Source organism: Pteropus medius, unplaced genomic scaffold (assembly GCF_902729225.1).
Source record: "Pteropus medius unplaced genomic scaffold, Ma_sr-lr_union100, whole genome shotgun sequence".
NCBI lineage: Eukaryota > Metazoa > Chordata > Mammalia > Chiroptera > Pteropodidae > Pteropus > Pteropus medius.
The window spans coordinates 471,806-499,485 of NW_024344240.1; the positions used below are offsets into that span (position 1 = coordinate 471,806).

Consider the following 27,680-nt stretch of genomic DNA (forward strand, 5'->3'; position numbering starts at 1 on the left):
ATTTGTTGAATGAATAGATTTCAGAACAGTTATTCTTTCTTTATTATATTCCTGACCCCAAAATGAATCCTTCACATTGATTTGGTGCCACATTCCCCACAAACGTTCTGTGAATGCCAGTGGATGGCAGTCCTCTTCTAAGAGAAGGACTTTCTACATTAGCCCCAAGCCTTGGTACTTAGGTCCCTGCAGAGCCCACACTTCATAGGAGAGGTAAAGATACAGAATGATCCAAGGACAATAACAGTGGGGAGCCAGTCATTTGAGACTAGGTCAAGTTTTTTGAGCTGCTCCATATAGATAAGAGTAGCACCCTATTGGCTTCTCTGTCAAGGATATATGTCAAACCTTTGAACCCACCACCCAAATTAAGAAAGAGAATATTTCCAATATATTTTTTTATAAATTTATTTATTTAAATTAGTTTCACATATACAGTACATTGGTTAGACATTTATAATGTTCACAAAATGATCCTCCCAATTGCTCCCTCCCTCCCCTGGCCCTCCACTGAGCCATCATATTAATGCTAACTGCATTCCCTCTGCCTGCTCCCCATGCCCAACTATCAACTACTAATTTGTACTTCTTTAAACCTTCACCCCATTCTCTCAGCCTCCTAACCCCGCTCCCCTCTGTCTGTCACCAAATTGTCCACTATATTTGTGAGTCTGTTTTTGATTAGTTTGTTCTTTTGTTCCTTAGATACTGCATATAAGTGAAATCATATGGTATCTATCTTTCTCTGCCTGACTTATTTCACTCAGCATAATACCCTCTAGGTCCATCCACGTCATTGCAAATGGTAGGATTTCATTTTTTTAATGGCTGAGTAATATTCCATTGTATATATGTTGATGGGCGTTTAGGTTGCTTCCATATCTTGGCTATTGTAAATTGCACTGCCATGAATATAGGAGTGCATAGATCTTTATGAATTATTGTTTTGGTTTTCTTTGGATAAATACCCAGAAGTGTAATTGCTGAGTCAAAAGGTATATCCATTTTTAATTTTTTGAGAAACCTCCATACTGTTTTCCAGAGCAGTTGTACCAATTTGCAATCTCACCAACAATGCATGAGGGTTCCCTTTTCTCCACATCCTTGCCAACACTTGCTGTTTTTTGATTTATTGATGATAGCCATTCTGACAGGTGTGAGGTGATATCTCATTGTGGTTTTAATTTTCATTTCTCTGATGATTAGCAACCTTGAGCATCTTTTCATGTATCTGTTAGCCATCTGTATTTCCTCTTTGGAGAAGTATTTTTTCAGGTCTGCCCATTTTTAAATTGGATTGTTTGTTTTTTTGTTGTTGAGTAGTATGAGTTCTTCATAAATTTTGGATATTAACCCCTTATCAGATGTATCATTAGCGAATATCTTTTCCCAAACAGTCAGTTGTCTTTTTGTTTTGTTGATGGTTTCCTTTGCTGTACGAAAACTTTTTAGTTTGATGTAGTCTCATTTGTTTATTTTTTCTTTTGTTTCCTTTGCCTGAGGAGATATATCTGAAAAGAAACTCCTGTTAGCAATATCAGAGAGTTTACTGCCTATGTTTTCTTCTAAAAGTTTTATGGTTTCGAGTCTTACATTTAAATCTTTAATCTATTTTGAGTCTCTTCTTATATATAGTATAAAAAGATGGTCCAGTTTCTTTTTTTTTTTTGCATGTATATGTCCAATTTTCTCAACATCATTTATTGAAGAGACTGTCTTTACCCCATTGTATATTCTTACCTCCTTTGTCATATATTAAGTGAGCATATAGGCGTGAATTTATTTCTGGGCTCTCTATTCTGTTCCATTGATCAATGTATCTATTTTTACGCTAGTACCATGCTGTTTTGATTACTGTAGTCTTGTAGTATAGTTTGAATCAGGTAGTGTGATACCTCCAACTTTGTTCTTCTTTCTCAAGATTGCCATGGCTATTCAGGTTTTTTTACGGCTCCATATAAATTTTATGATTATTTGTTTTAGTTCTCTGAAAAATGCCACTGGTATTTTGATAGGGATTGCATTGAATCTATAGATTGCTTTAGGTAATATGGCCATTTTAATAATGTTGATTCTTCCTACCCATGAACAAGGTATGTGCTTCCATTTATTTGTATCTTCTTCAATTTCTTTTTTCAATGACTTATAATTTTCTGAAAACAGGTCTTCTACCTTCTTGGTTAATTTGGTTCCCAGGTATTTCATAGTTTTCGATGCAACTGTAAATGGGATTGTTTTCTTAATTTCTCTTTCTGAAAGTTCATTATTGGTGTATAAAATGCCACTGACTTCTGAATATTTATTTTGTAACCCGCTACTTTACTGAATTCATTGATCAGTTCTAACAGTTTTTTGGTGGAATCTTCAGGGTTCTCTCTATATAGTATCATGTCATCGGCAAATAATGAGAATTTGACTTCTTCCTTTTCAATTTGGATGCCTTTTATTTCTCTTTCTTGTTTTATTGCTGTGGCTAAGACTTCCAACACAATGTTGAAGAGGAGTGGTAAAAGTGGGCATCCTTGTCTTGTTCCTGATCTTAAGAAAAATGCTTTTAGCCTTTCCCCATTGAGTATGATGTTAGCTATAGGTTTGTCACATGTGGTCTTTATTATGTTGAGGTATGTTCTTTCTATTCCCATTTTGCTGAGAGTTTTTATCATAAATGGATGCTGGATTTTGTTGAACACTTTTTCTGCATCTATTGATATGATCATATGGTTTTTATCTTACGATTTCTTAATGTGGTGTATCACATTAATTGATTTGCAAATATTGAACCAAACTTGCATCCCAGTAATAAATCCAACTTGATCATGGTGTATGATATTTTTAATGTATTGCTGAATTTGGTTTGCTAATATTTTGTTGAGGATTTTTGCATCAATGTTCATAAGAGATATCAGCCTACAGTTTTCTTTTTTTGTAATGTCTTTGCCTGGTTTTGGAATCAAGGTAATGGTGGCCTCATAAAAGGAGTTAGGAGCCTTCCCTCTTCTTGAATTTTTTGGAATAGTTTGAGAATAGGTGATAATTCTTCTTTGAATGCTTGGTAAAATTCGCCTATGAAGCGATCTGGTCCAGAACTTTTGTTTTTTGGGAGAACATTTCCAATATTTTTTAAATCTACTTTGTGACCCTCGTTAATTATCTCACTTCTTCCCCACCTGAGAAAACGAATATCTTTAATTTTGTATTAATCATTTCCTTTTTTTCTTTTAACTGTGTGTGTGTGTGTGTGTGTGTGTGTGTATAACAGTTTATATTTGTGCTATTTTGATCTTTATATCAATGGAATCATACTGCGTTTTTGGTGATATGGTTTTTATTCAATATTATATTGAACTACAGCATGTACAGCATTCATTTTCATTGTTGTAATTATGTAAATATACATTGCTATTATGTAAATATACAATTTATTTGTCCAATCTCATGTCAGTGGACACTTAGGTTGTTTCAAATTTTCTGCTGTTTGGAACAATGTTACTATGAAAATGACTGAATTCCTGTCTCCTGATACTTGCGTGCAGTATAATAGTTTCTCTAGTATTTATGCCTAGTAGTATAAGTGTCGGGTTGTACACAGAATATGCATCTTTAACTTAACTAGATACCAGTGCCAAACTGCTTCCCAAAGTGTTTATACTAATTATGCTTCCAACTGCAGTCAGTAATAAGAGTTCTTGTTGCACAGAATCCTCACCAATAATATTTAAGACTGTCTAAATCTAAAATTTTTATTAATCTTTATTAATTTTACCAATTACTTTTTTAAGGAGTAATAACATATACAGTAAAGAGTGTATACCTTAAGTGTACTCAACGAGGTTTTACTTATGTAACTACCCCCCAGACCAAGATATAAAATACTTCTAGCACCACAGAAGATTCCTTCGTGTCTCCGCATAGTTAATACCCCTCATAAAGACAACCACTAACATATCACCATAGCTTAGTTTTGTCTATTCTTGAACCTCCTATAAATGAAATTACACAGTATGCACTCTTTAATGCTGACTTCTTTAGCTCAGCATTAGCCTTTTGAGTTAAATTCATATTGCTGCCATTTACTTTTTGATGTTTGTTTTATATTTCTATGGTTTGATAAAATGACTTTTAAAAAATATTTGACTCAAGACAAACCCACAGATCAAAATGTGTAACTGCTACATACTACTGCCACCTGGTGTTAAGCATTCTAAAATGCAGGTGCAATATTTCAAAATGGTTCATTTCACAAAACAAATCCCTCCAAAAATTACAAAATAAAAATCATATAAACATCCAATCCAAATGACAGGAGAATAAGCCTTCTAAAATTTGAAAGTATAAAACGAAAGTCATTTGGTCCCAGTTAATTCTTTAAGTTCATATTATTGCTTTAATGAAACATCCTTTTAAGTTCATGTAATTAAAAAAAAAACAAAACCCACAAGATTTACTGGAATTATAGGATCAGGTGAAGTCAAGAAAGAAGAAAGCATGGAAGAGTAAAGAAAATCCCTAGAATTATATCAAGTTTGCACCATATCCATTTCTTAAAATCCTCAAGGAAATGGGATTTCTGTACTGGTATCCAGCGTATGTTCTTTATTAAGCGTGAGGATAATTACCTTTTCCTCTGCATCAGCAACTTTAGAGTTCTCCTGAGACAGCTTTTCCTGTAGGTTTTTCTGTGATTTAGTGCTCTGAGCCTGGTTAAGTACTTCCAGCTCCAGTTCCTTGATTTTCTGCTGACAGTGCTTCCACTCTGCTGTGAGTGAAGAGCACATCTTTGCACCGTCTAATAACTTCTGTTGGGCCTGCTTTAGTTCAATTTTCATCTAGAGATGGGGAATAAATAAGAGTGATAAAAATAGGTATGGAATGAATGTGAATGCGAGCCAGAATAAGCAGCTTTCAAAGGAGTGTAGTCCCCCAAGAGCTGACAAATACCAATGTCATGTGGCCGATTACCTCTCTGCAGCTGCCATGTGTTAGTAAGGTTTGCCAAAGTTTATCTAGCCAGATGGCAGCTGGACAAAGGGATTTTCCTAAGAGTTACTACAAGGCACATGAATAATAAAACATTTGTCTTGATATTCTTATCTCAAACTGTTGCCTCATGACTGCTGAAACGATGGTTACACACATGGATTCCTCCATACAAAAGTAAATCCAACAGACAACTGACCTCTAAGTAGCATTCACTCCCTCCATCTCAGATAGTTCTCCTCTCTTGGAGTTTGTGATACCAAACTCTTCTTGTTTTTACTTACCCCTTTGCTGGTCCTTCTTGGTCTCTTTTGTAGACTATTCTAATGCTACTCAACTTCTAAATATTATTGGATTATTCTAGGCCTTGAAAGTGGATCATTCTCTCCTTAGGTTCATTCTCATTATTTAAAACCCACCTTTAAGCCAAGTAACTGCCAAAATTCTGCCCATAGCTCCAAAATCGTTTTTCTCTCGGTCTTCCTGATTTCAGTAAGTTAAGCCATGCAACCATCCAAACTTCTGTTCAGGCCAGTAACTTGAGAGTTGTCCTTGCGTCTTCCTTTTCCATCATGAGCCAATTCGGCACACGCTGTCACTCTACCTCCACAATATATCTTGCATCAATCCATTTGCATCGTTTGTGTTACCACCCTAGTCTAGATCAATATCATCTCTAGCCTGGGCCATAGCAATAGCCCCAACACTGGTCCTGCCATTTCCATTTTTACTCCTTTCCAATCTATTCCCTACACGGTAGCCAGTGTGTTCTTTTAAAAACATAAACTGAACTACTTGACTCCCCTGCTTAAATATTCCAGTGGCTTTCCATCACTCTGGGAACAAATCCCAGCAGCTTGCCTGGCCTTGTATGATCTGGCCCTTGCTAACCTTTAAAATCATCTAGTCATTCCCTCTTCTTCCACTGATCTGCCACACTGGTTTCTATTTAGAGATTCCAACACACTAAACTCTTTCCACTCTTCCTTCTGCCAGGAATGCTTTCCTGTTCCCCTCCTCACTGTTTAGTTGGCTCCTGCTATTCTCCAGGTCTTAGCTTAAAATGCCACTTTGTAAGAGACAACTTTTATGATCATTTAATTTGAAGAGGTCTCCTTACTTATTCCTTACTTATTGCACCACATTTATTTCCTTCATAGAACTCATCCCAATTTATAATTAAACATGTATTTATCTACTTGTTTATATTCTCTTTCCCCACTCTAACTTCCAAGAGAACAGGGACTACGTGTTTTATTCACTTCTCAGTATCCGAGGCCTATCAAAATGCCTAAGAATAGATGATTCATCAGTATTTACTGAACAAATAAATGAATGAATGACATTTTAAGAAAAAGTAGAATCTGGTAAATGGACATACTAGGTAGGCCTCACAGACAAAAATGCTGAGAAAGAATTTACTTTTACTTATGTAAAAGAGAATTTCTTGGGCTCAAAGCTTTTTAACTGAATAAAGATTACAACTATAATCTCCTCTACTTGTGACTTATGTGTATTAACCAATCAGATTTTATCAAGTGAATCTAAAAGTTAATAATGTTCAACCTCTCTGAGCTTCAGTTTTATCTGTAATATGGGGATAATCTCATAGGACAGTTGTGAAGTTACATAAATAAAACAAAGAACAAAAGCATCAAGAATAGAGCCAGACACATAGACAACATCTACTACAAGTTTACTGTTGTTCTTCAAGAATCAGAATATCCACTGTATTTGAAGTATATATCTAAAACAGAAAGTAATAATACTATTTTACATTTGTTAGGCTTTCATATCTATGAAATTGATATTTTATTTCATTTTAGAAATGGAAAAATTGAATCTCAAATGTAGTTGGCAAATGATAGAGCCAAGGTCTGAATACAGATTTTTCTGATTCTAATCCAGTATTCCACACTATACTGTCTCTAAATTGTGAAATACCTTTATATTGTTTATTTATCGAAAGAGAATACTATAGGAGTGGATCAACAAAGCTAAAAGTTGGTTCTTTGAAAAATCTAATAATAGATAAACTGAGAATAATCAAGAGAAAAGCAACAAAGTATATAGGTAAATAGTATCATAGAAGTAAAAAGGACCATTGCTCTATTTAAAAATTGATGAATGAGTTTATGTAAAAATTTTAAAAATTAAAACAAAAAGGAAAAATTTCTAGAAAGTAAAATATACCAAAATTGATACAAGAAGTAATAAAAAATGTGGATTTTTATCACTATTAAGAAATTGAATCATTAATTTAAAATCTTCCCAAAAGAAAACTTAGAATCAGATGGATTTGGAGATGAGGTCTTATCATTATTTAAGAAGAAATAATTGCAATTTTACACAAACTCTTCTAGAGAATAGAAGAAGAGGGTATGATAACCATAATATCAAAATTTGATATGAACATTACAAAAAAGGAAAATGACAAGCCGTCTCATTTATAAATAATCCTAAAGAAATATTAGCAAGCCAAAATCAGCAATGTAGGAAAAGGATAGTAATTTATGCTGAAGTTGGGTTTATGCCAGCAATGCAAAGTTGGGTTTACATTATATCAGTCAATATAACTCACCATATTAGGTATAAAATTGTAAAAATCTTATATTCTCAAAATATGCAGAAAAAGAATTTGATAAAATTCAACATGTACTTATTATAAAACATTGAACAACTTAACACTGGAAAAAAATTTCTTAATGTGAGCAAGAATGTCTATTTACAGACTCTACAAAAACATACTAAATGGTGAAATTTGAGAGATCTTCCTTTGAGATTGGGAATGAGAAAAGGATACCCATTATCAATGGTTCTATTCAGCACTGAACTAGATGCTGCAAAGAACAAGATAAAAAGAATGAAAGATGTAACATTTGGAAGGGAAATAAGAAAATTATATTTATTCTCAGATTATTGCTTGCATAGAAAATCCAAAGAAATGTAAACATAAATTATAAGAATTAATTTAAAAGTATGGCAAAGTTTTTAATAGAAAAATATTGCATTTTTATACATTATCAATAGTTAGAAAATAAAAACTTTTTAAAGTTACCATGTATGATAGTATGGAAAATATCAGCACCTAGGAATATGTCTAACAAAAGATGTATAAGATATCCACAAAGAAAATTATAATATTGAAAGAAATTAGGGAAGACCTAAATATAAATACATATACATATTTCATAAATTAGTGGAGTCAATACTGTAAAGATTTAAATTCTGCCCAAATTTATCTATAGATCTGGTGTAATTCCGACTAAAATCCCAAAAGGTTGTGTGTGGGTGCATGTAGGTATATGCATGTAACTTGATAGACTGATGATAAAATATATATAGAATTTCAAATGACCAAGAATAGCCAAGATATCCTAGAACGAGACTAGAGTGAAAAGATTTCTTCCATCAAATATTGAGCCCAAAAGAAAATCTGACAAAATCTTGAATAGGCACATCACAAAATGGGAATTCAAATGACAAATAAATACATAGAAAGCTGTTTAACTTCATTTGTAAACAGGGAATGCACATTAAAACTGCAAGGGGCTACAACTATACACATATACCAGGTTAGCAAAAATTTTAAAGTCTGACAGTACCAAGAGGGTAAAGATGTAGAGCAATAGGGACTTTCATATAATGTGGTGGGAGTAGAAAACTAAAGAGTTGAAGTAATATATACCCTATGATGCAAACTTCAAGGGAAACCCTTCTAGGAGTTCTAGTATTCCAGGGTTATTTGAATAAACCTCTTCCCTCCCTCACCCCTTATGACTTTTTGATTATTGATCATATTCCCTCAAGCCTTTATAGTTTTAAATTAAATTCCAAATCTTCATCACATTTCCTTGTAAGATAGCCTTTGACCTTCCCTTCAAGCATATTTCTTAGATCACTTTAACTATTCAACTCTGAGCATATTCAAGCAATACTACAGCTTTTTCAAGGTGCTATGACCAGATCGACGCAGATCATGATGCCTTATATATGGTTGGACCCTATAAATATTTGTTGAATTAATGAATGAGTCCTTCAGGGATAGGTAAATGATAGCTTGGTAAAAGGAGAAGATATTTTTTGTTCTGTTTTAAATCTTTGTGGTGGGGTAAAATTTGGCCATTTCAGTAATGAGACTAGCCTTTGGGCTGGCTGGTCCTAAGAGCCAGGCTCCTATGCAGAGTTACATAGAATAGCCAGCAACCTTTTATTGGCAGATTGTCCACTTTATCTCATATAAACCTCCCCATAACCCTAAACAGTCTGCATTTTATAGATGAGAAAACTATTCAAGGTTGTTGAGCCAACAAATTGTGGAGTCAGAATGTAAACCCAGGTCTGTTTCTCTCTTTCCTCTATATCTCCTTTACTAGACTGTGAGCTCCTGAAAAGTAGAGACCTTTCTTAATTCATTTTGATGTCACTTTTCGAATAATGTCCATTGATCCCACTACACCAGGGGTTGGCAAACTTTTCCTATAAAGGGCCAGATAGGAAATACTTTAGCCTTTGTGAGGTATATGGTCTCTGTCACAGCTACTCAAATCTGCTGTCATTGTGCAAAAGCAGCCATTGATAATACCTAAACAAATAGGTATGGGGTGTGCCAATAAAACTTTATTTAAGAAAACAGAAGGCAGGCAGTATTTGACCCATGGCCAAAGTTTGCTGACCCCTGCACCAGGGGATAAGGGTTATGTCTGTTTTGCCTACCAGTAAACCCTCAGTGTGGACAAGATTGCCTGCCCAGCTTATGACTGATGCTCAATAAATATTTGTTGAATGTTGCATTTCAGAACCTTAGATGGGGGCTCACAGAAACCAGGTCCCTAATACATATTTACAGAATTGAACCACAATTAAAAGGAAGTACTATTTTACGTGGTAGTTCAATTAAACATTAATGTGGTTTATAACATTCAAATGAGAATGTGAATAGCAGTTCTACATAGATTATTTTAAAACAAGCATGTTTGGGGGATGTTCCTCTAACTTTTGATGCTCTCTTATCAGAAAGAACAACTTTGCCCTCCTATGAATTATACTTCGATACAGTTGACATTTGATTCAACCAATAATAATAGATATATCTATTAGAGATAAATAAATTTAGATATAAAACTGGGGCAAGACAACCAGAGTTTAGGCTCAGGTCATTAAAATTTAGTAAGTGCTAAAATTTTAGGTAATAATTTCAAAAGATTGTATAATTTAAAAACTTTTCATATTTGCAAGTTGACAGCATACACACACCTTCAGCAGCAGAGAGACAACAGAGCTGTATATCTACTTGGTATAGAAAAGTTAAAGAACTGAGTTACCAGAGAGCTCACATTGTCCACTATCCATGGATTATAAAGTTGAGGAATTTTGATTCATTTGGTCCCAGGGCCAACTGAACAATTGAGACACTTTAATAATGGATGTGCTCACTGGAGTTACCTTCATGTTTTCTTCCTGAAGTAAGCTATTATGTTGCTTTAAGTCCAAGTTCTTTCCTCGCTCATATCTAAGCTCTTTTTCAGCTGAGTTGCACAGAATCTGGAGCCGGTGCATATTCTGGCGAAGTTGTAGTTCCTCTTGCTGCTGGTATTTCAGTTTTTCTCCAGATGACGAATACTAAAACAAACATTTTAAAAGAGAAACATGGACAACTTGAACTGTCAGAACCAGAACTGTCAGATGTGATTATTCACATGTAAATGTTTTTGGAGTTGGCTTATCTACAACAAATTATTCTTTTATATTTATAGCTAGTTGGTACATGTTCATATAATTTAATAGTAGAGTGAAAGTATGAAAGAAATTATGTGAACAAAAGCAGTTAAGCATAGACAATTAATTTTCATATTTCTCATATCAGTGAAGGGGAACAGAAGCATTGATGATTTTGGAGTAAAACATGCTTTAAAGGAGTTATAACAGCCAATATGTGAAGAAGTAGAGTGTGAATGTGTATGTGTTGTATTTGTGTATGTGTGTGTTGGGGGGCTGTCTGTTGGCAAAAGGAAAGAGAACATTTAGCAAGAGAGATTACATTTCTAGCCTTCCTCATCACTTTTACTGCCTGATGATTCTTCTTCAGATACTACTCAACAACACATTTTCCTGTCAGGTCCCTGGAGTACAATAAAACGCTGTGACCAAAGAAAGAGTCATTTGGGTCTTCTCAAAGGTAGGCACACACAAGTACTGAGTAGAAAAAGAATTCAACTTTATCCAATTCAATAGATAATATATAATTAAGAGTTTCCTGAGTCCTGGTCCAGTATGCTTTTCTGTCCTGGTCCAGTATGCTTTCTGAAAAGTCCATATCATCATTCTATTTCTATCTTGCTTATAACAGAATTGCAATACAGAATTTCCCAAGTCCTGTTAACCCTTAAATTCCTGTCTTGGTTTAGTCAGAAAAGTGATCTAAATTCAATTTGCTTTTCTTAGAGATGCAAGTGTCTAAGATTCCTAGAGAAAACTCTTTAATGGAATTATAATACAATTATCGGAACCCTAGCTTTGGAGTTGGATCTATCTGGGTTTCAGTCCTGAATCGATCACTTAGTAATTGGGTAATCTTAGAAAAGTTACATCGTCTTTCTACATTTCATTTTTCTCATTTTAAAATGGGAAAATCAATGATAACTACTAGATAGAGTAAAGGGTAAGTAAGATAATTCATGCAAGCAAGGACTTAGCACGATGCCTGGCACATAAGCACTCAATAACATTACCATTACTGCTGAAGGTACTTAACTTTCCTTATTTTAACTATCTTCTTCTATCTGAAAATAAGAGTTCTCCTAAAGCCTGGAAAGCCTGGATCACCACTCTAGCTTCTTATTTAACCATTAATACAGCAGATTTTAAATAATTAATTAGTTATCAGCAGCTTATATAGCCATTTTACATACCAAAACAGAGATGCAAAAGAGAAGAACCCATTTATACCAATGGGACAAAGGCACAAATGTTTTTAGCTTGTTTTGAAGATGAGAAAAGTCAGAATGGTAGTTCTCCCTGTCTACATTTTCCAGTCAAGCCACTTTGCCAGAATAGATATGCAAATTTTATTACAAAACTACCACTCAGCAGGTCAAACGGCCAACATAAAGAGCCTCTATTTTTTCCCCACTATGTAAATTATTTCCCATTAAAGTGCAGAGGCATAAAGACTCCCTCTGGCTACTAGGAACAATGTAAGAGCACAAACTAAAGGACACAGGGGTCCTTTTTTGTGCAATCTACAGATTTATTAAGCCAATTATCCTCTCAGAGTCTCAGTTTACTCATCTGCAAATTAAAGTTATAAGACCAGATGATGTCTAATTTCTCTTCCATCTTAAGGAATTTATCATTTATAATTCCTTAAGAATTAAAGTAAAACAAGCTGGAACCAGCATTTTCTTAATTTTATAGGCTAAAAATCTATTTTACTAGATTTATTTTACCTTAATTTTATCTATTTTATCTTAAAAGTCTAAGATAATATTTTAAAATATTATCTTAATAAAATAAAAATTTAATACGAACCAAGTTCATATACTGGTCCCAATGACAAGATGATTCATATTATGGAAACAGAGTTAAGGACTACTGGTTTTAAATATTCTCATCTAGTGAATGTGGATAAAACAGGCTATCAAAATCTGTGAGGGTATCAATCATTGAAATAAGTCTGCTTGTTCTGAATCCCTACTTATCAAACTTCCTTCAGATTTTGATTTGTCATTGTTAGCTCCTTACAGGTAAATGCAACTGTTTATTTAAACATGTTCAAGTTATGTTCATAATTAATTATTACAGAAGAATAACTAATTGACATTCTGATTTTACTCAATAGTCTTGAGTGTTTGGTTTAATGTCAGTTTACCCCCAAGACACAAATCTATTCAAGGGGACGAATACATCAAGTTTTGGAACCTATAAGCCTAAGGGCCCAACCTTGAATAAATTCACCAAGATAATCTATGACAGACACCCCGGAAGGACTTCTGGGAGCCAGCTTACTAGCCTTTAGTTTGACGTGAAAACTGTATGCTTTCTTTGAATTTCTCCGCAACTGGAAGCAAATGATGCAGCAGTTAAAAGGTCAAGCTCTAGAATAGATAGACCCAAGTTCCGCCACAATGTGTCATGTCAGCCTGGGCAAATTATTTAACCTCTTTAAAACCTCAGTTTCCTCATCTATGAAGTGGAAATAATCATATTCCTGCCTCATTGTTTTGCTAACATATATAGGGTATTTAGTACAGTGCTTAGAACATAGTAAATATTCAATAATGCTATGAAAAAAACATAAAGCTAGGTTTTAAACTCATAAAATTAAGATATTAATGGTGGTTCTAACTTGTTTCAAGAATATTGGGAAAGTAATATCTAGGATTCAGCTATCAAAGCCTCACTTGGAATACTGTTGAACAGCAGAAATTAAGCCCCCAAAGGCCATCAGTGGCCACAAATACATATGAACAATTGGGCTCACATACTTACTCAAAAAAGAGGCTCTCACAGTTCTTTTTCTATGTATTTACCATATACAAACATTCTTTAAAGTTTAGTATATAGTCTCAGTTTAGAGTTGCTTAAATTTTCAAATTATGAGATTAAGAAAACAGTACATGTGGATAGTAGCTAGGTACTAGACACTATAACCCGGCTTCAGGGGTGAAGAATAACAAAACTACACATACACAAGAACTAAAAAGTAGAACAATCTACAGTCATCAGTAAGTCAAATAATTCTACACACGGAAAGAGGTTCTGAAATTATTACTCCACGGCACACTGCAGAAAAACATATCTGTCTAAAGTATATTTTCTTCCTTGCTGCTTAAAGTAAATAAAATAGTATGTGTGACAGTGCTTTGGGAAATGTAAAGTTCAAAATACAAATTTTTTTTTCCCCTATGTGGCCCACATCTGTCTTATTTACTGCTGTATACGCCTTAACACTAGGCCTGGCACATCATAGCTACTCAATTAATACTGGTTGAATAAATGAATAAGAGCAACTTATTCAATAACTTCCTTCAATAATTCAAAGTCATTATTAGGGAAAATAATTACTGAACTATGTAAGAATTCAGTGAAGCCTTAAGAGGCTATCCGCTACATAGGATTATTTGCTTTTTCACAAATGGGTTATTTCCCCATATTTCTTATAGAATTGTTATATATTTAATAGTTTCTTACTTCCTTCCTGGATATTGAAAAATGATTCGTCGAATAATGGGAAAGTGTAAATTAAAGAAAATGAATAAATTAACCAGGCTGTTACTTCTCATACTCTAAATCTCATTATTCTAAAAGTACACTGGTCATTTTGAGCTCATAAAAAAGATTTTACAGTCTTTGTGACCACAGTGTCCAGTGTCTGCCCAAGGTTCCTACACTGGCCCACTGCCCAGTACAGGGCCTGTCTGGGAGATGTGAAATTAACCTCTTTTTGAATATTTATGTCTTTTCGGTCTTCTGAACAAAGCCAGTGACTCCCTTCTTTTTCAAATATATGGGAATCTCCTTTTAGTTTATTGTGACTTGTCTAGTTTTCAAACTATATCTGAATTTCTTTTCAAATATATTTTTGATTTCCTTTACTGTTACTCTTTCTTTTTTCTAAATGTATACTTGAATTACTTTTCAAACATTTATTATTAGTCTTTTGAATTTGGTTTACTTGCGAGTACAAAGCCCTCCCTTTGTGAATCTTAATATAATTCCCAGAAATGTGTATGTAGGGGAATCTTAATTTGTACAAGAGGGAACGTGTAAACTTAAGGTATAAATACTTACCCCTTTCATTTTTCTTACAGGTAGATCTCTGATAAATGGCAAAAGCCTTATTTAAAACAATTCTAAATCTGGTCTTTTCTCTCCAAATCTAAATTAGGTACCAGGAGTAGAAAATGTGGCACAAATCCTGCCATTCCCTATTCTACCTGCCAGGGCAGACAGTAAAAATTAATTAGCATTTTTTTTCCTGTTGAGCCTCCATAGAGCCTAAGAATCTTTCATAATAAAGTACATCAACTGATGGGCTTAGTTCAGATTTTGGTTGCTGTTTTATTACCATTCAGACCATGGTTATGATATTGTTCAACAAATATACATTAATGATGATATAAAAATTATGTTTATATCCAAAGCTGGTCACAGGAAATGGACCCAAACAGAACATGGGTTTACAGCACCTACCTGGGTGTTACTGTCATCTGAGCTATCCTCATAGCTCTGAGACTGAAGGAGACTCTGATTAATATGGCTCAGCTCTTCTCTAAGTCTCACAACTTCCTCAAGTTTCGAGGTCGACTGCTGTTCTTCACCTTTTGTATCTTGGTTCTGTTGCAAGTCCTCCTCTTTCTGCCTCTCTCTTGGAAAAGTGCCTTCCTTTACTGACTCCTCTGGAATTTTCTTCCACTTACTTTCTCCTAGTTCAGAACTTGGTGCAAATATAACAACAAAAACTATCGAAATGTTTATTCTACTAGCAGAATATGGAGGAAAAAAGCCTACCGGTCAAGACAGTACTGCAAGCAAGATTTTCAACTTGAATTCCATAGCACAGTGGTTACCTTATTCTTATAAGTAAAACTTAAAAACAATGAGTCCTATTTTTGAAATTTATACCGGGGAGGTGACCCATCATAGACTTACTTTTGTCTACACTCAAACAACCAGTTTAAATGAGTTTTTTACTTTTTCAATTTTTAGTAAGACATTGGGCAAACACAGCTTATAAATTATATATATATATATAAAACACAGCTTATAAATTATATAATATATATATATAATCACTTGATAAGTACCAAGCACTTTGACAGGCACTAGGACTCCAAAGGAATTTAAAATTTAGTGAGAAATAAGGATAAGTAAACAAATGACTAGATCTAACAGCAGTAAGTAATCCGAGGCCTGATGGATAAGTAGGCACAACCTAGGCAAATGTAAAGGAAGGGATATGAGCTTACTTGCTTGTGTGTATGATGTATATACTGGGGGAAGTGTTGGTATAGATGAGAACAATAAAGGTATTCCAGGATGACTTAATAAATAAGGTGGGTAAAAGCACAGAGGTAAAAGAAAGAAAGATCATTTGGATGCTATACAGCAGGGAAATCAATTTTTAATCAAACTTTGAGATTGGTTAAGAAAATAGCTGAATGTATAAATATTCCCATAATCACTATTTAAAATAGTGATTAAATAAAGACACAGAAATGGCTAAAAGAATGAAAGATAAGCCAACTTGAAAATGATAGAAAGACTATTCAGCAACATGAAAAATACTCATTAAAGTAAAACAGTGGAACAATAAATAATATATGTGTATGTATAAGTGTCTATATATATATAATATATGCTATGGAAAGTATATACATAGTAAAAGCTGTAAAGGAACAGAAAAAATTGTGTCTAGGGCTTTTTTTTCCATTTAAAATTCCTTTAACACTATATAAAAAAGAGAAACAAGTATTTTATTTTGAACAACAGTTTTTTAAGATAATACATTCAAATGATTCAAAACAATATGAAACAGAGTAAAAATGAATATCCAATAAAATAACAATGATTTTTTTTCGCCCATCCTTCATAAACTTTTTCTTTTCCTACTCCCAATGGATGCTAGATACATTTAAGACTGGGAAAATGCAAAATATATCTCAGATTTTTAAAAGTAGAAAAACTGACTTTTGCTTCTAGGAAGATGGAGTAGACATACTTTTCCTGATTTCTCCTGCCAAGTACAACTAAAAACTCTGGACACTATATATAAAACAAATATATGAAGAATCCGAAATGTGCAGAGTAGAAGGCAGACCAGCCAGAGAACTCAGGACTCGAGGAATGACATGGCTGTGAGTTTCCTGGGTTTTGTTTTTTGCCTCATTTATCATAGACTTGGAACTAAAGAAGCTGGCAACCCAGAAAACACCAATGAACACAGACAAAAGTATGTACTCTTTAGACAGAGGACCAGGAAATGGACAGTCAAGCAAGAAAGAAAACTTTTGGACAATGCCCGTTTTACTCTAGCCAAACACTACAGAAAAAAGTTGTGGCCCCACCCACAACCATATCAGCAAAGGTCAAGTTGTAATGTTATACTTCCACCTTTACCAGGCTATTATGAGGCACCCCAACTCCCCTGCTGGGTGGTGTCAGAGGCCAATAGGGAGAAGGGACATTCATCCCTGCCAGGCAGGAACAGACATAGGGTTTCTGAACTTCCAGGCAATGAGGAGACACTCTTCTCCCTTTCCACTGGAGAAGTGTCAGAAAAGACCTAATAGAGAGCCAGAACTTTCACCACTACCCAGTATAAAAAGACCATCCCTACCCACCCTCTTCATGATATCATGGAGGCAAAGTGGGGAGCAGTAACAATGTATTCTTCCCATTCGCAGCCAGAGCAATATAAGCAGAAGCCTAATGGGGAGTAGAAACTCCCACCCTCACCAGTAGTAACAAGAAGCCCCTCTTTCCTTGGGTATCCACAGAGGATGAAGAGGGAACCTTGGCTTCTTCCCCCACCCTGGGGTAGTAATGAGACAACACCCACCTACTTCCTCTGCCAGAGTGGTATCAGAAGTCAGCTAAACAGGTTTAGAATAAAACTAGACTATTGTCTATCACCATACACCAAAATTAACTAAAACTAGATTAAGGACCTGAATATAAGACCTGAAAGAACAAATTTCATAGAAGGAATCATAGGAACTAAACTCATGGACCTTGGACTTAAAGAGGATTTTATGAACTTGACCTCAAAGGCAAAGGAAATAAAAGCAAAAATAAATGAATGGGACTATATCAAACTAAAAAGCTTCTACACAGCAAAAGAAACCATCAACAAAGAGACAACCATCCAAATAGGAAAATATATTTGCAAGAAATGCCTCTGATAAGGGCCTAATATCCAAAATATACAAAGAACTCACATAACTCAATAACAACAACAACAAAAAAACAAAGAATCCAATTAAAAAATGGGCAGAGGACCTGAACAGACATGTCTCCCAAGAAGACATACAAATGGCCAATAAACATGAAAGAATGTTCAACATCACTACCTATTAGGGAAATGCAAATCGAAATCACAATGAAATACCATCTCACACCTGTTAGAATAGCTACTATTAACAAGACAAGTAATAACAAGTGTCCAGAGGATGTGGAGAGAAAGGAACCCTCATACACTGCTGTTGGGACTGCAAATTGGTACGGCCACTATGGAAAACAGTATGGAGCTTCCTCAAAAAACTAAGAATTGATCTACCACATGATCTAGCAATCCCTCTATTGGGTATTTACCCCAAAGACTTGAAAACATATATCCAAAAAGATATTTGCACACTGATGTTCATAGCAGCCTCATAAATCATGGTAAGGGTATAGACTTTGTTTTAAGTGCAATGGGAAGCCATTGAGAAGTTTTTAAGAGAAGGAGTAATACCAGTTCAATTTGGATTTTTAAAAGACAACTTTGGTTGCTCCATAATGGACTGGGAAAGAGGTATGGAAGCAGGAAGGCCAGTTAAGATACTGTGATAGTCCCAGTGGGTGAAACCAGAGTCAAGGAGTAGGGTAGTAGCTGTGGAGATACAGATAGAAATAAAAAGATTTAATATTTTGTATTAAAATATTTAAGTCTATGACCATGCCACCCTGAACGTGCCTGATCTCGTCTGATCTTGAAAGCTAAGCAGGGTCGGGCCTGGTTAGTACTTGGATGGGAGACAACGTAGGAATACCAGGTGCTATAGGTGTTAAAACAAATTTAATATTTTATATTTTCATGGTAGAACCGACTAAAGTTTTTGATGGGTTAGATGTGAGGGGAACCAACAGTGACTCCTAGGTTTTGGTTTGATCAACTGTGTGAATGGGGGAGGGACCCATTCATTGAATGGTTTGGACAAGTTTTGAAGAAGAGGAAAAATATATCAGCAGTCTGTGAAATAGATATAATCCACTTTCAAGTTGAACTGGAAATGAAAATCAACTTGAACATTTATCAAACAATTCTGATAAAGATAGCAAGGATGCAGTGACATGGTGAATGAAGAGTGTGTTAGAAAATATAAACCTCATTAAGGCATTAAGGTCAAGGGAAGCTATCAGCTGTTTGGGCCCAAGTTTTCTAAGAAAGTAAACTCAGGCCAACCTGGGTTCAGCGGCAAGTACATAATGGGAATGGGGAAAAAGAGCATTCATTCAGATATTTTTTGAGTACCTACTATGTATCGGGCATTGTTCTAGACACTGGAGACAATCCAGAACAAGAAAGAATGGGCTTCCATTCTTCTTCCCATGCCACCCCTATGTTATGCATATACAGAGACTAAGTCCTGAGCAATTTTCAACACCATAATTTCAATACCATAACACCAACGACCTTACCCATTCCTGCTAATAATTTGCTAAGTACATGATTGTGACTGAAATAGTCATTTTAGTTCTCTTAGTCAGAAACCACATTTGTGAAAGATAAAACTTAGCTAATGATCAGTAGTTTTCGAACTTATCTTAGCTATGGACCCTTTCTTGAAGTAAAATCTTACACAGAACTCCACATATAAAACAGATAAAAGTGAATCTTCTGCTAACATGGGAGCACAGGGCTCACTGTCCCATTCATCTGTTTTTCCTCAGCTCCCAAAGTGCTTTCTGAACTCCTGCTACAGAGCTCTTAAAGTTTGAGAAATAAGTGTGAAAACTACTATAATTTCCTTCAGGTCCCTGCAGTTCTAAGATTCCATTACTCTATAACAAAAGCACTACAAACAACAGAAAAGCAAGACAGAGTCCATTACCTTAAAGCAAGTGTCTCCAGTCCCTGGGCTGTGGACTGGTACTCTCCCCCCGCAAAGGTCACTCTAAATTTAAAAAGCTTTTAAGATGGTATAAAGTTCAGGGGCCCAAAACTAACATAACTATCTTCTATCTTAGAACATTTAAGAAGATATAAATTTGGCTCTACCTAGACAATATTTTCCCAGTTGATGCATCCTTTAGTATGAAATATAAGTAAAAACAGACTGCTATCATTTCCTTTTGATGATCTAGTTTTAGGCTTTTGCCCAAACAAAATTTGAATACATCTATTAATTTTCGTGTCAAAATAGAGTAATGCATTTGCCCAAGCCTCAAAAGTTTCTGCGAAAGACACTTTTGGTAAAAAATTAGAAATATAAGAGTCAGAGGGGAAGATTAATCAAAAGGAAAAAAAAGAAAGGAAGAAAGAGTTTCATAAAACAATAATCATATGCAATTATAAATAGCAAAAAACCTCTCTGCAGAGTATAGTCTTAATTATGTAAAAAATATATATATGTATGTATGTTATATACATACATATGTGTATACACACAGAAAAAGACAAGGAAGAAAAATTAGGATGTTAACATCTCTCCATGGTGGGAATTATAAATTATTATTATCTCCTTGTACTTTTTCATGCTTTACAAATTTTCCATAAAAAGCATATTTATTTTAAAAAGCAGGAAAAATAGCTTTAAAATGTAATAACGTCAGAAGACAAACTCTTTGGGGAATGTTTACTTATAACTAATTTTTCCACTCATATCATTTGGAAATGAATGTCAGATTCTCATAATGATCAGGCCAAGTAAAATGTACCCCCACCCCCGATAATTAACATGACATGGGATTTTCTCAATTTACCAGAGTTTCTCTTTCTCTTCCTTTGGGCTTTGAACCTCTGCTTCTAGAATTGGTATTTTAGATACAAGATCTTTACAGATGTTTTCACTTGTAATTAAATTAGCATCTGCAGTTTTTCTCCCTACAGTAAAGTAATTTAATTGTTCAAATTCTTGTGCGAGCTTCGAGACCTGCGAAGTTAAATGAAAAAACAAATATTCTATTTTGCATATCTTATGTACAACTGTGAAAAAAGTATAATGATTCCATTAAATGCTTAGTTATTGCCTTAAGTAATATAAATTGACATCCTAGTTGAAGTTTTCTTCCAATTTAATAATTTACAGTTGTTATATAATCTAATCTATTTTTATCACAGGTATAAGGGTAGATAGATCCACGGTTTTTAAAATAACAGTATTTTTGGTCTCTGGGATTGGCTTCTCACAATGCCATTTAGGGTTTTCTTCTATCTTTTGACAAGCAAAAACTGTGATACATAGAGTTTTACACTATTATTACATGTTTTTGTTCTCGTTTTGAATGTACTTTGCTGATTCATAAAATTAATAATATACTGCTAAAGAAAGCAATAGAAAGAATATTATACATACATTACAGAAAACAAATTTCTTACAGTCTGATCCTGTTTGGAAACATTTAAATGTGTAAATGCTCCTGGACTGATTCTCAAACTTTAGTGTAGAAGAGCATCTATCACCTGAGGATTTAAACATGAAGCCTCATGTTGCCTCACAGATTCAGAATCAGTGGTTTGTGCTGGGAAATAGAGATTTGCATTTTAAATAAGTTTCTCAGGTAATTCTAATGAAGGCAGATGCTTTGAGAGTCACTGCTCTGTTGTGTGATTAGGCAAAACATTTGTTTAGGTTTTTTTCTTTTTGACAGGTTCCTTTTCTCAAAGGTTGCTCCCTATATCTTCACATAAAATGAAAGAACCCTCTAGAAGGCAGAAGAAAGGGTGTGAGGGGGCTAGTTCTAAGAATGGAAGATGGATCCCCAAAAAAGGATTGCACTAAGACAGACAACAACTTGCCTGACTTCCACTCTGAGCCTGTCTGAAAATGCAAGTTTTTATAGTAATTGTGTTTGATTTTAAAAACATAATGAACTTAATTCTAAAGATCAGTTTAAGTTACTTTAAGAGATCCCTTTGTTTGGTTTCCTCCGCCTTTTCAATTCTCTAAAGAGAAAGTACAGTGTGTGATATATATTTTAACCTCATAAATCCATATAATCTCATAAAAACTATAACCTCTTTAAGAGACAGCATTGGTCTTGAACTGGGTCATAGGGTATAGGTGAGAGAGTATAGCACATTTAAAGCATTTATGGTCAAAGCAATATGGTCAAAGGCACTGGTGTGGAACTCAGTGTAGAGTATTTTAGCGGAAGTAGAGGATGGTCTTACTTAAGTAGAGGCTGCAAGACAAGGAGCTGAGGAAATCAGGTAAGATTGAGGGTAGGTGTCAGTTAAAGATAAAAATTCTTAATAAGTCTGCATTACTTTTGTAAGCAGGAAAAAGGAGATTCCAAAATGCTACTTCATCACTGATTTTTACGGTCAATGTAAAAATTTAAACATTACAAATAATAAATTTTAGTTTCTTAAGAAGAAAGCCAAAAGGAATTTAAACAATATTAAAGCAAACTGAGAACTGCTGAAGGTTTCTGAAGAGGATGTTGACATTAATATTGAATGTTTTCTAGGTATTCTGGATTTTCACATGATAAAGTTGGTGTATATCTTAAGTAGGTAGAAGCTTTACTCTTTATCATGAAGAAAGTTAAATTCACAAGACCTTCCATGACACAGATGTGGAGCAGGATCAACTCTGTTCCACAGGCTCCTCCTCATCAAAATTTTATCTTAGTGATATAGCTCAATCTAATACTCATCTATGTTTAAATACCATAAAAAGTATTACATTGATTGTTCCACTTTCTGCTTGAGGCCCTAGAGTAGGGAGGACAGACCAGGCAATTTGGCAGTTGTTTAAAATCTCTGAGCCCAGTTTTCTTATCTGTAATTTGAAGATGCTGGCTTGCATGATCATATCCCTTCCAGCTAGAAAATTCTGTAACTACGAATCTAAGTACTGTGACCCAAAGAAAAGTACAGGCTATATAAAACTGGGGCTTTACTGAACACATAAGACACATTTCAAAGCCATTCTTAGCAAGACTACATCTACATCTAAAGCACTCTATGGTCTGAATAGAAATTGGAATAATATTAAAGAACTAAAGATTCAAAACAAAGTTTTAATGAGTAAAAGTTTGATGGGAAACAGAATACATCGTCTCAAAGTATCTCCCCACAAAGTACTTATTAAGTGCAAAGGAAACAACAATAACTTTATGGTGGAGAAATCTGGCAGATAGTATCAACCAAATGATCAATAATAACATCACTAGAAATAGAGCAAAAAGATATTATGTGTTTCCTAATATAATGCACTAAGAAGGCTACAACATCATTTCTGCAGTATTTCTGCCAAAAATATGTAAACTGAATTATATTGTGAAGAAACATCAAACAAATTCAAATTGAGGAATATGCTTCAAAATAAATGTACTGGTACTCTTCTGTACTCTTCAAAAATATCAAAGTCATGAACAACAAAGAAAGACTGAAGAACTATTGCAGATTAAAGGAGCTACAGAGAGATGACAAAGAAAATAACGTGTGATCCTGGATTGGATCCTGGACTAGAAAAAAAAAATGTTCTTCTTTTGCTATAGAGTGGAACAATTGGTGAAATTTGCATATGAGCTGCAGACTAGATAGTAGTACTATATTGATGTTAATTTTCTGATTTTGAGACTTGTACTGGGATAAAGAGATCTCACTGATTTTAGCAAACATGCATGGGCATACTTAGTGGTAAAGAAGTATTCTGTCTCCAACTCACTCAAAGTGTTCAGGAAAAAAAGTTGTGTGTGTGTGTGTGTGTGTGCGTGTGCGGGTGCGCGTGCGTGTATGTGTACAAAAGCACACACATGTGCACACAGAGGAGAGAATGATAAAGCAAACGGTGCCATGCTAATGTTTGGAGGGGGCAAGGTATATGGGAATTCTTTGTAGTATTTTTGCAACTTTTCTGTAAGTCTGCAATTATTTCAAAATAAAAAGGTTTGTTCATTTCGTTTGTCTGTTTTAATACGAGAAAGAGAAGAGAGAGGGAAAGCCAGATTACTAGGATAGTGACCTGGATCTCTTGTTTTTATATTATATTCTTCTCCCCTTAGTTCACCCTCTGTGTTAAATTTTCTGATGATATTTCGAAAGACAATATCATTTAGATATACAGTGTGATGACAACTCGCCTTGCTGACAAGGTCCCACAAACAAAGCTTAGATGGAAGCCATTTCCTACGTATCTAACCTGCCAGGCAGCAAATCCTCTGTTCTAGACCTTTTCCTCCCTAGATCACATAATATTTGATCCATATCCCAATCCCTCAGCAACTTGCTCCTTGCTCTCAGTGTAACAGCTTCATATAGACTAAATTAGGCCTTGATTTAGTCCTCCACTTCACGAATGGTATTAAAATAAACACAATATATTTTAAATGTTGTGTTCAAGCCTCCACTCCATTCTGCCATTTTAATCAAGATCAAGAGAGTGACTGAGGAAGGAAATTTTCAGCCAGGAGTTGGTGATAACCTAGTAGGTGGGACTCCAGAAATTACACTCCAGGCAACTTCTCCATCTACCGTTGCACTAACCCTGGTCTGACAGCCATTTTTATACTTGGGGAACAAACTGGGGTGAAGACATTTAAACATTTTCCAAATTCTAAGTATGAGTCTAATTTCAGTAAAACTAAGAAAGATGTTTTGATTTTAAGTTTTAAAGTCAAAGACATTTAAGTAAACTTTTGTTTCTATGTTTTTGCACTTTTTATTGTGATAAAATACATGTAACACAAAATTTACCATCTTAACCATTTTTAAGTGTACAGTTCAGTGGTATTAAATACATTCACATTGTACAACAATTACCACCATCCATCCCATAACTCTCTTTATCTTGTAAAACTAACTCTACGCCTATTAAAGAACAATTTCCCATTCTTCCCTCCCCCATCCTTGGCAACCACCATTATACTTTCTGTCTTTATGATTTTGACTACTCAGACTACTCACATAAGTGGAATCATATAGTATTTTTTTTTTCACTTCACATGTCCTTAAGGTTGATCCATGTTATAGCATATTGCAGATTATCCTTCATTTTAAAGGCTGAATGATATTCCATTGTATGTATATTCCACTATTTGCTTATCCAATCGTCCATTGATTTGCTTCTGCATTTTAGATATTGTGAATGCTGCTATGGACATGATTATACAAATATCTTTTTGCTGCTATGGACATGATTATACAAATATCTCTTTGTGACCCTGCTTTCAATATTGTTGGGTGTATACCCATAAATGGAATTGCTAGATCATATGGTAATTCTGTTTTAAAGTAAGCCTTTTACATTATAATATGTGCTCCAAAATTTAAGCTTTTAGGAAGCTGATTTAAGGTAAAAAAGACATGGATTGATCCTGAGTGAAGTAGTGACTGAAGTCTGAATGTTTATCCAGAAATACAGCTTGACTTATAACCCATACTATATGGTAATTTATTTTATAATAATAAAAGAAACTCCAATTTCCAAATTATCTCTTACTAAAAATTAATTTCCTTTGATCTTATCCTCATAAAACATGTCATACATTGAACATTTAAAGACTTAATAATTCAGTCTCACCTTTGTTTCTAACTCAGAATTCTCTCTTTGTAGCAGGTTATAAGCTATTAAAAAATGATCTCTGTCTTCTGCTGCCCCTGGAAGACTTTGAATTTCATTATAAAGGCATATAAGTTCTGACTTTGATTTTTGCAATTCCTGATAAAGAAATAAAGATATTTAGTAGAATAAAATAAGACTTTCCCCATAAAAGGTTTAATATATCTAAAAAAAGAATCTTTAAAATGATTCTGACAATTTTTTTGTTTTAAATATTTCAATCTATCCTTCTGGTAGCAGGCTCCTTTCTAAGTAGTTAAAACAAATGTTACTCCAATCGGTTAATTAAATTGAGCATCCTTAATTTTTATCAGTAACAGGTCGAAATCTAGATTTCTAGAGTCATTCCTGCTTTACACGAGGCTTGCTTAGAGTAAATTCTTCAGCAATTCCTCTTTTAGTTATATTACCTGTTTTAAAATGCATCCTTTTTTAAAGTTGCCTTTTATAAAACAATATGCTATATGGTTTACCTTTAATCTTGTGACAACCCTACGAGATAGGGTTATTGAAACTGAGGCTCAGAGAACTTAACTGACCTGCCTAAATTCACAGAGCCTGGAAGTGGTAAAGCTGAGATTCAAACTGTCTGATTTCAAACTCTGTGTTCTTACATACGAATTATGCTACCTTACTTAATAATGTATAGTCAGTGATTTAATCAACAGAGGTTTCCTCTAATCCTTTGAGTTTTCTTTCCATGAGAGAAAACATTTTAGTAAGATGTAGATTTTTTTTTAAAATCAAATTTCTACACTGATGACAGGGAATATACAGTGTTTGATTGGTGAATGACTGGGGCCTGAGAGTCAGTCTGTGGTTCTCTATGAAAGGAACAGGTGATATAAAATTTATTTCAGGAGAGGAGCTACTTGGTATATTACCAAAGCTCTGAGCTTGGAGACAGAGGAGAATGCTGATGAGGAAGGCATTGGACAAAAAGGAGAGGAGGTAGGAGTGGCCATCCGAAACCACAGGAAGAGGGCAAGTGGTATTGATTTCTTCCCTTATTTCACGGAAAATTCCCATATGTCCTCAGAATGGGATTTAAGGCAATTCACACTGGCTTCCACCCACCCTACGGACTGACTGTCACTGTCCTCTAAATTGGTGATCAAAATTCTAAATTGGTGAACTCACTTCCAGTTCTCTCTTCCAAATATGTGCTGGTTATGTCTCCTGATAGACCTTTCCAAGATGGCAGGACAAGCAATTAAAAGGAGAGACAAGTCTATGATTCTATGACCACCATAATAATCAAACACCTGCTACTTAAAGGGCTGTTCATAGCTAGTGCTGGAACTCAGCTTGTGGAAACAACAATCACCCCATTATTACTAATAAAAACACATCCTATAGCTATAACTTATTTTAAAATAAACATAAATGATAACATGAAATCCCTAAATGAGAAATGCAAAAAAGAGGAAAATAACATCCTAAATGGCAAAATACCTCACTATCAATTTTCAAATCCATCTGTACAGTATTAAGATCTGGCATCAATTGCTTTCTCCTTTCTTTCTCTTCTGACAACTCACTTTCAGATATTTTGATATTTTCTTGGCTCATTTTCAGTATCTGCAGAAAGTATTTTTAGATAATTAATTCTATATATAATAAACATGCTTCCTATAAATTCTGATGACAATATTTATATGCCTAACTCAATTATAAAGTCATCTAGGGGAGCTAGAAAGCTGGGAAAACTAGTTAATGGTACCATAGTTCATAAGATACATTTTCCTTTCTGAGCTTGTTTTCTCAAGAATAAATGGAGCTGATGCTTGTCTTATGTACATCATAGCCATCAGAAGAGAAGTAAAATGTGATTTTGAAAGTATTTTGTAAATTTTAAGCACCTACCAAATATAAGGTATTATTGAAATCTTACCAAATTGATAATAATAATTACAAAAATAATGATAGCAGTTACTATTTCTTTAGTGCTTATCATATTCCAGACATTATGGTAAATTCTTTAGATGCATTATCTTATTTTGTTTTACCAGGATTCCTATGAGATTGGAGCTATTATTATGTTCTTTTTATGGAAAACATAGGTGAGGTAATTTCCCCAAGGTCACGCAGTCAGCATTAGGATTCAAACCAAGTCTAGCTTATAAGCCCTTGTTTTATTTTACTTATTTTTATTGAGGTATAACTGACATATAACATTAATTAGTTTCTGGGGTACAACATAATGAT

At 34.4% G+C, this 27,680-nt stretch overlaps 1 protein-coding gene and 1 pseudogene across 11 annotated transcripts in view; one reads left to right on the plus strand and one right to left on the minus strand.

The window, feature by feature from the left end:
- Positions 1–27,680, minus strand: part of CCDC30 (coiled-coil domain containing 30) — a 97,828-nt gene that overhangs the window by 32,532 nt on the left and 37,616 nt on the right. For 3 of the 11 annotated variants that reach the window (XM_039868821.1, XM_039868820.1, XM_039868823.1), the window contains 3 exons: positions 15,172–15,415; positions 10,423–10,599; positions 4,617–4,826 (listed from right to left, as the gene is read on the minus strand). In XM_039868821.1, the coding sequence (XP_039724755.1) occupies positions 4,617–4,826; positions 10,423–10,599; positions 15,172–15,415 (631 nt within the window). Of the gene's footprint in view, positions 1–4,616; positions 4,827–10,422; positions 10,600–15,171; positions 15,416–20,664; positions 20,835–25,433; positions 25,572–26,927; positions 27,276–27,680 lie in introns of those variants that run through there. The other 8 variants (XM_039868817.1, XM_039868819.1, XM_039868818.1 and 5 more) reach the window with 6 other exon arrangements.
- LOC120607508 (uncharacterized) lies at positions 18,628–18,746 on the plus strand (annotated as a pseudogene).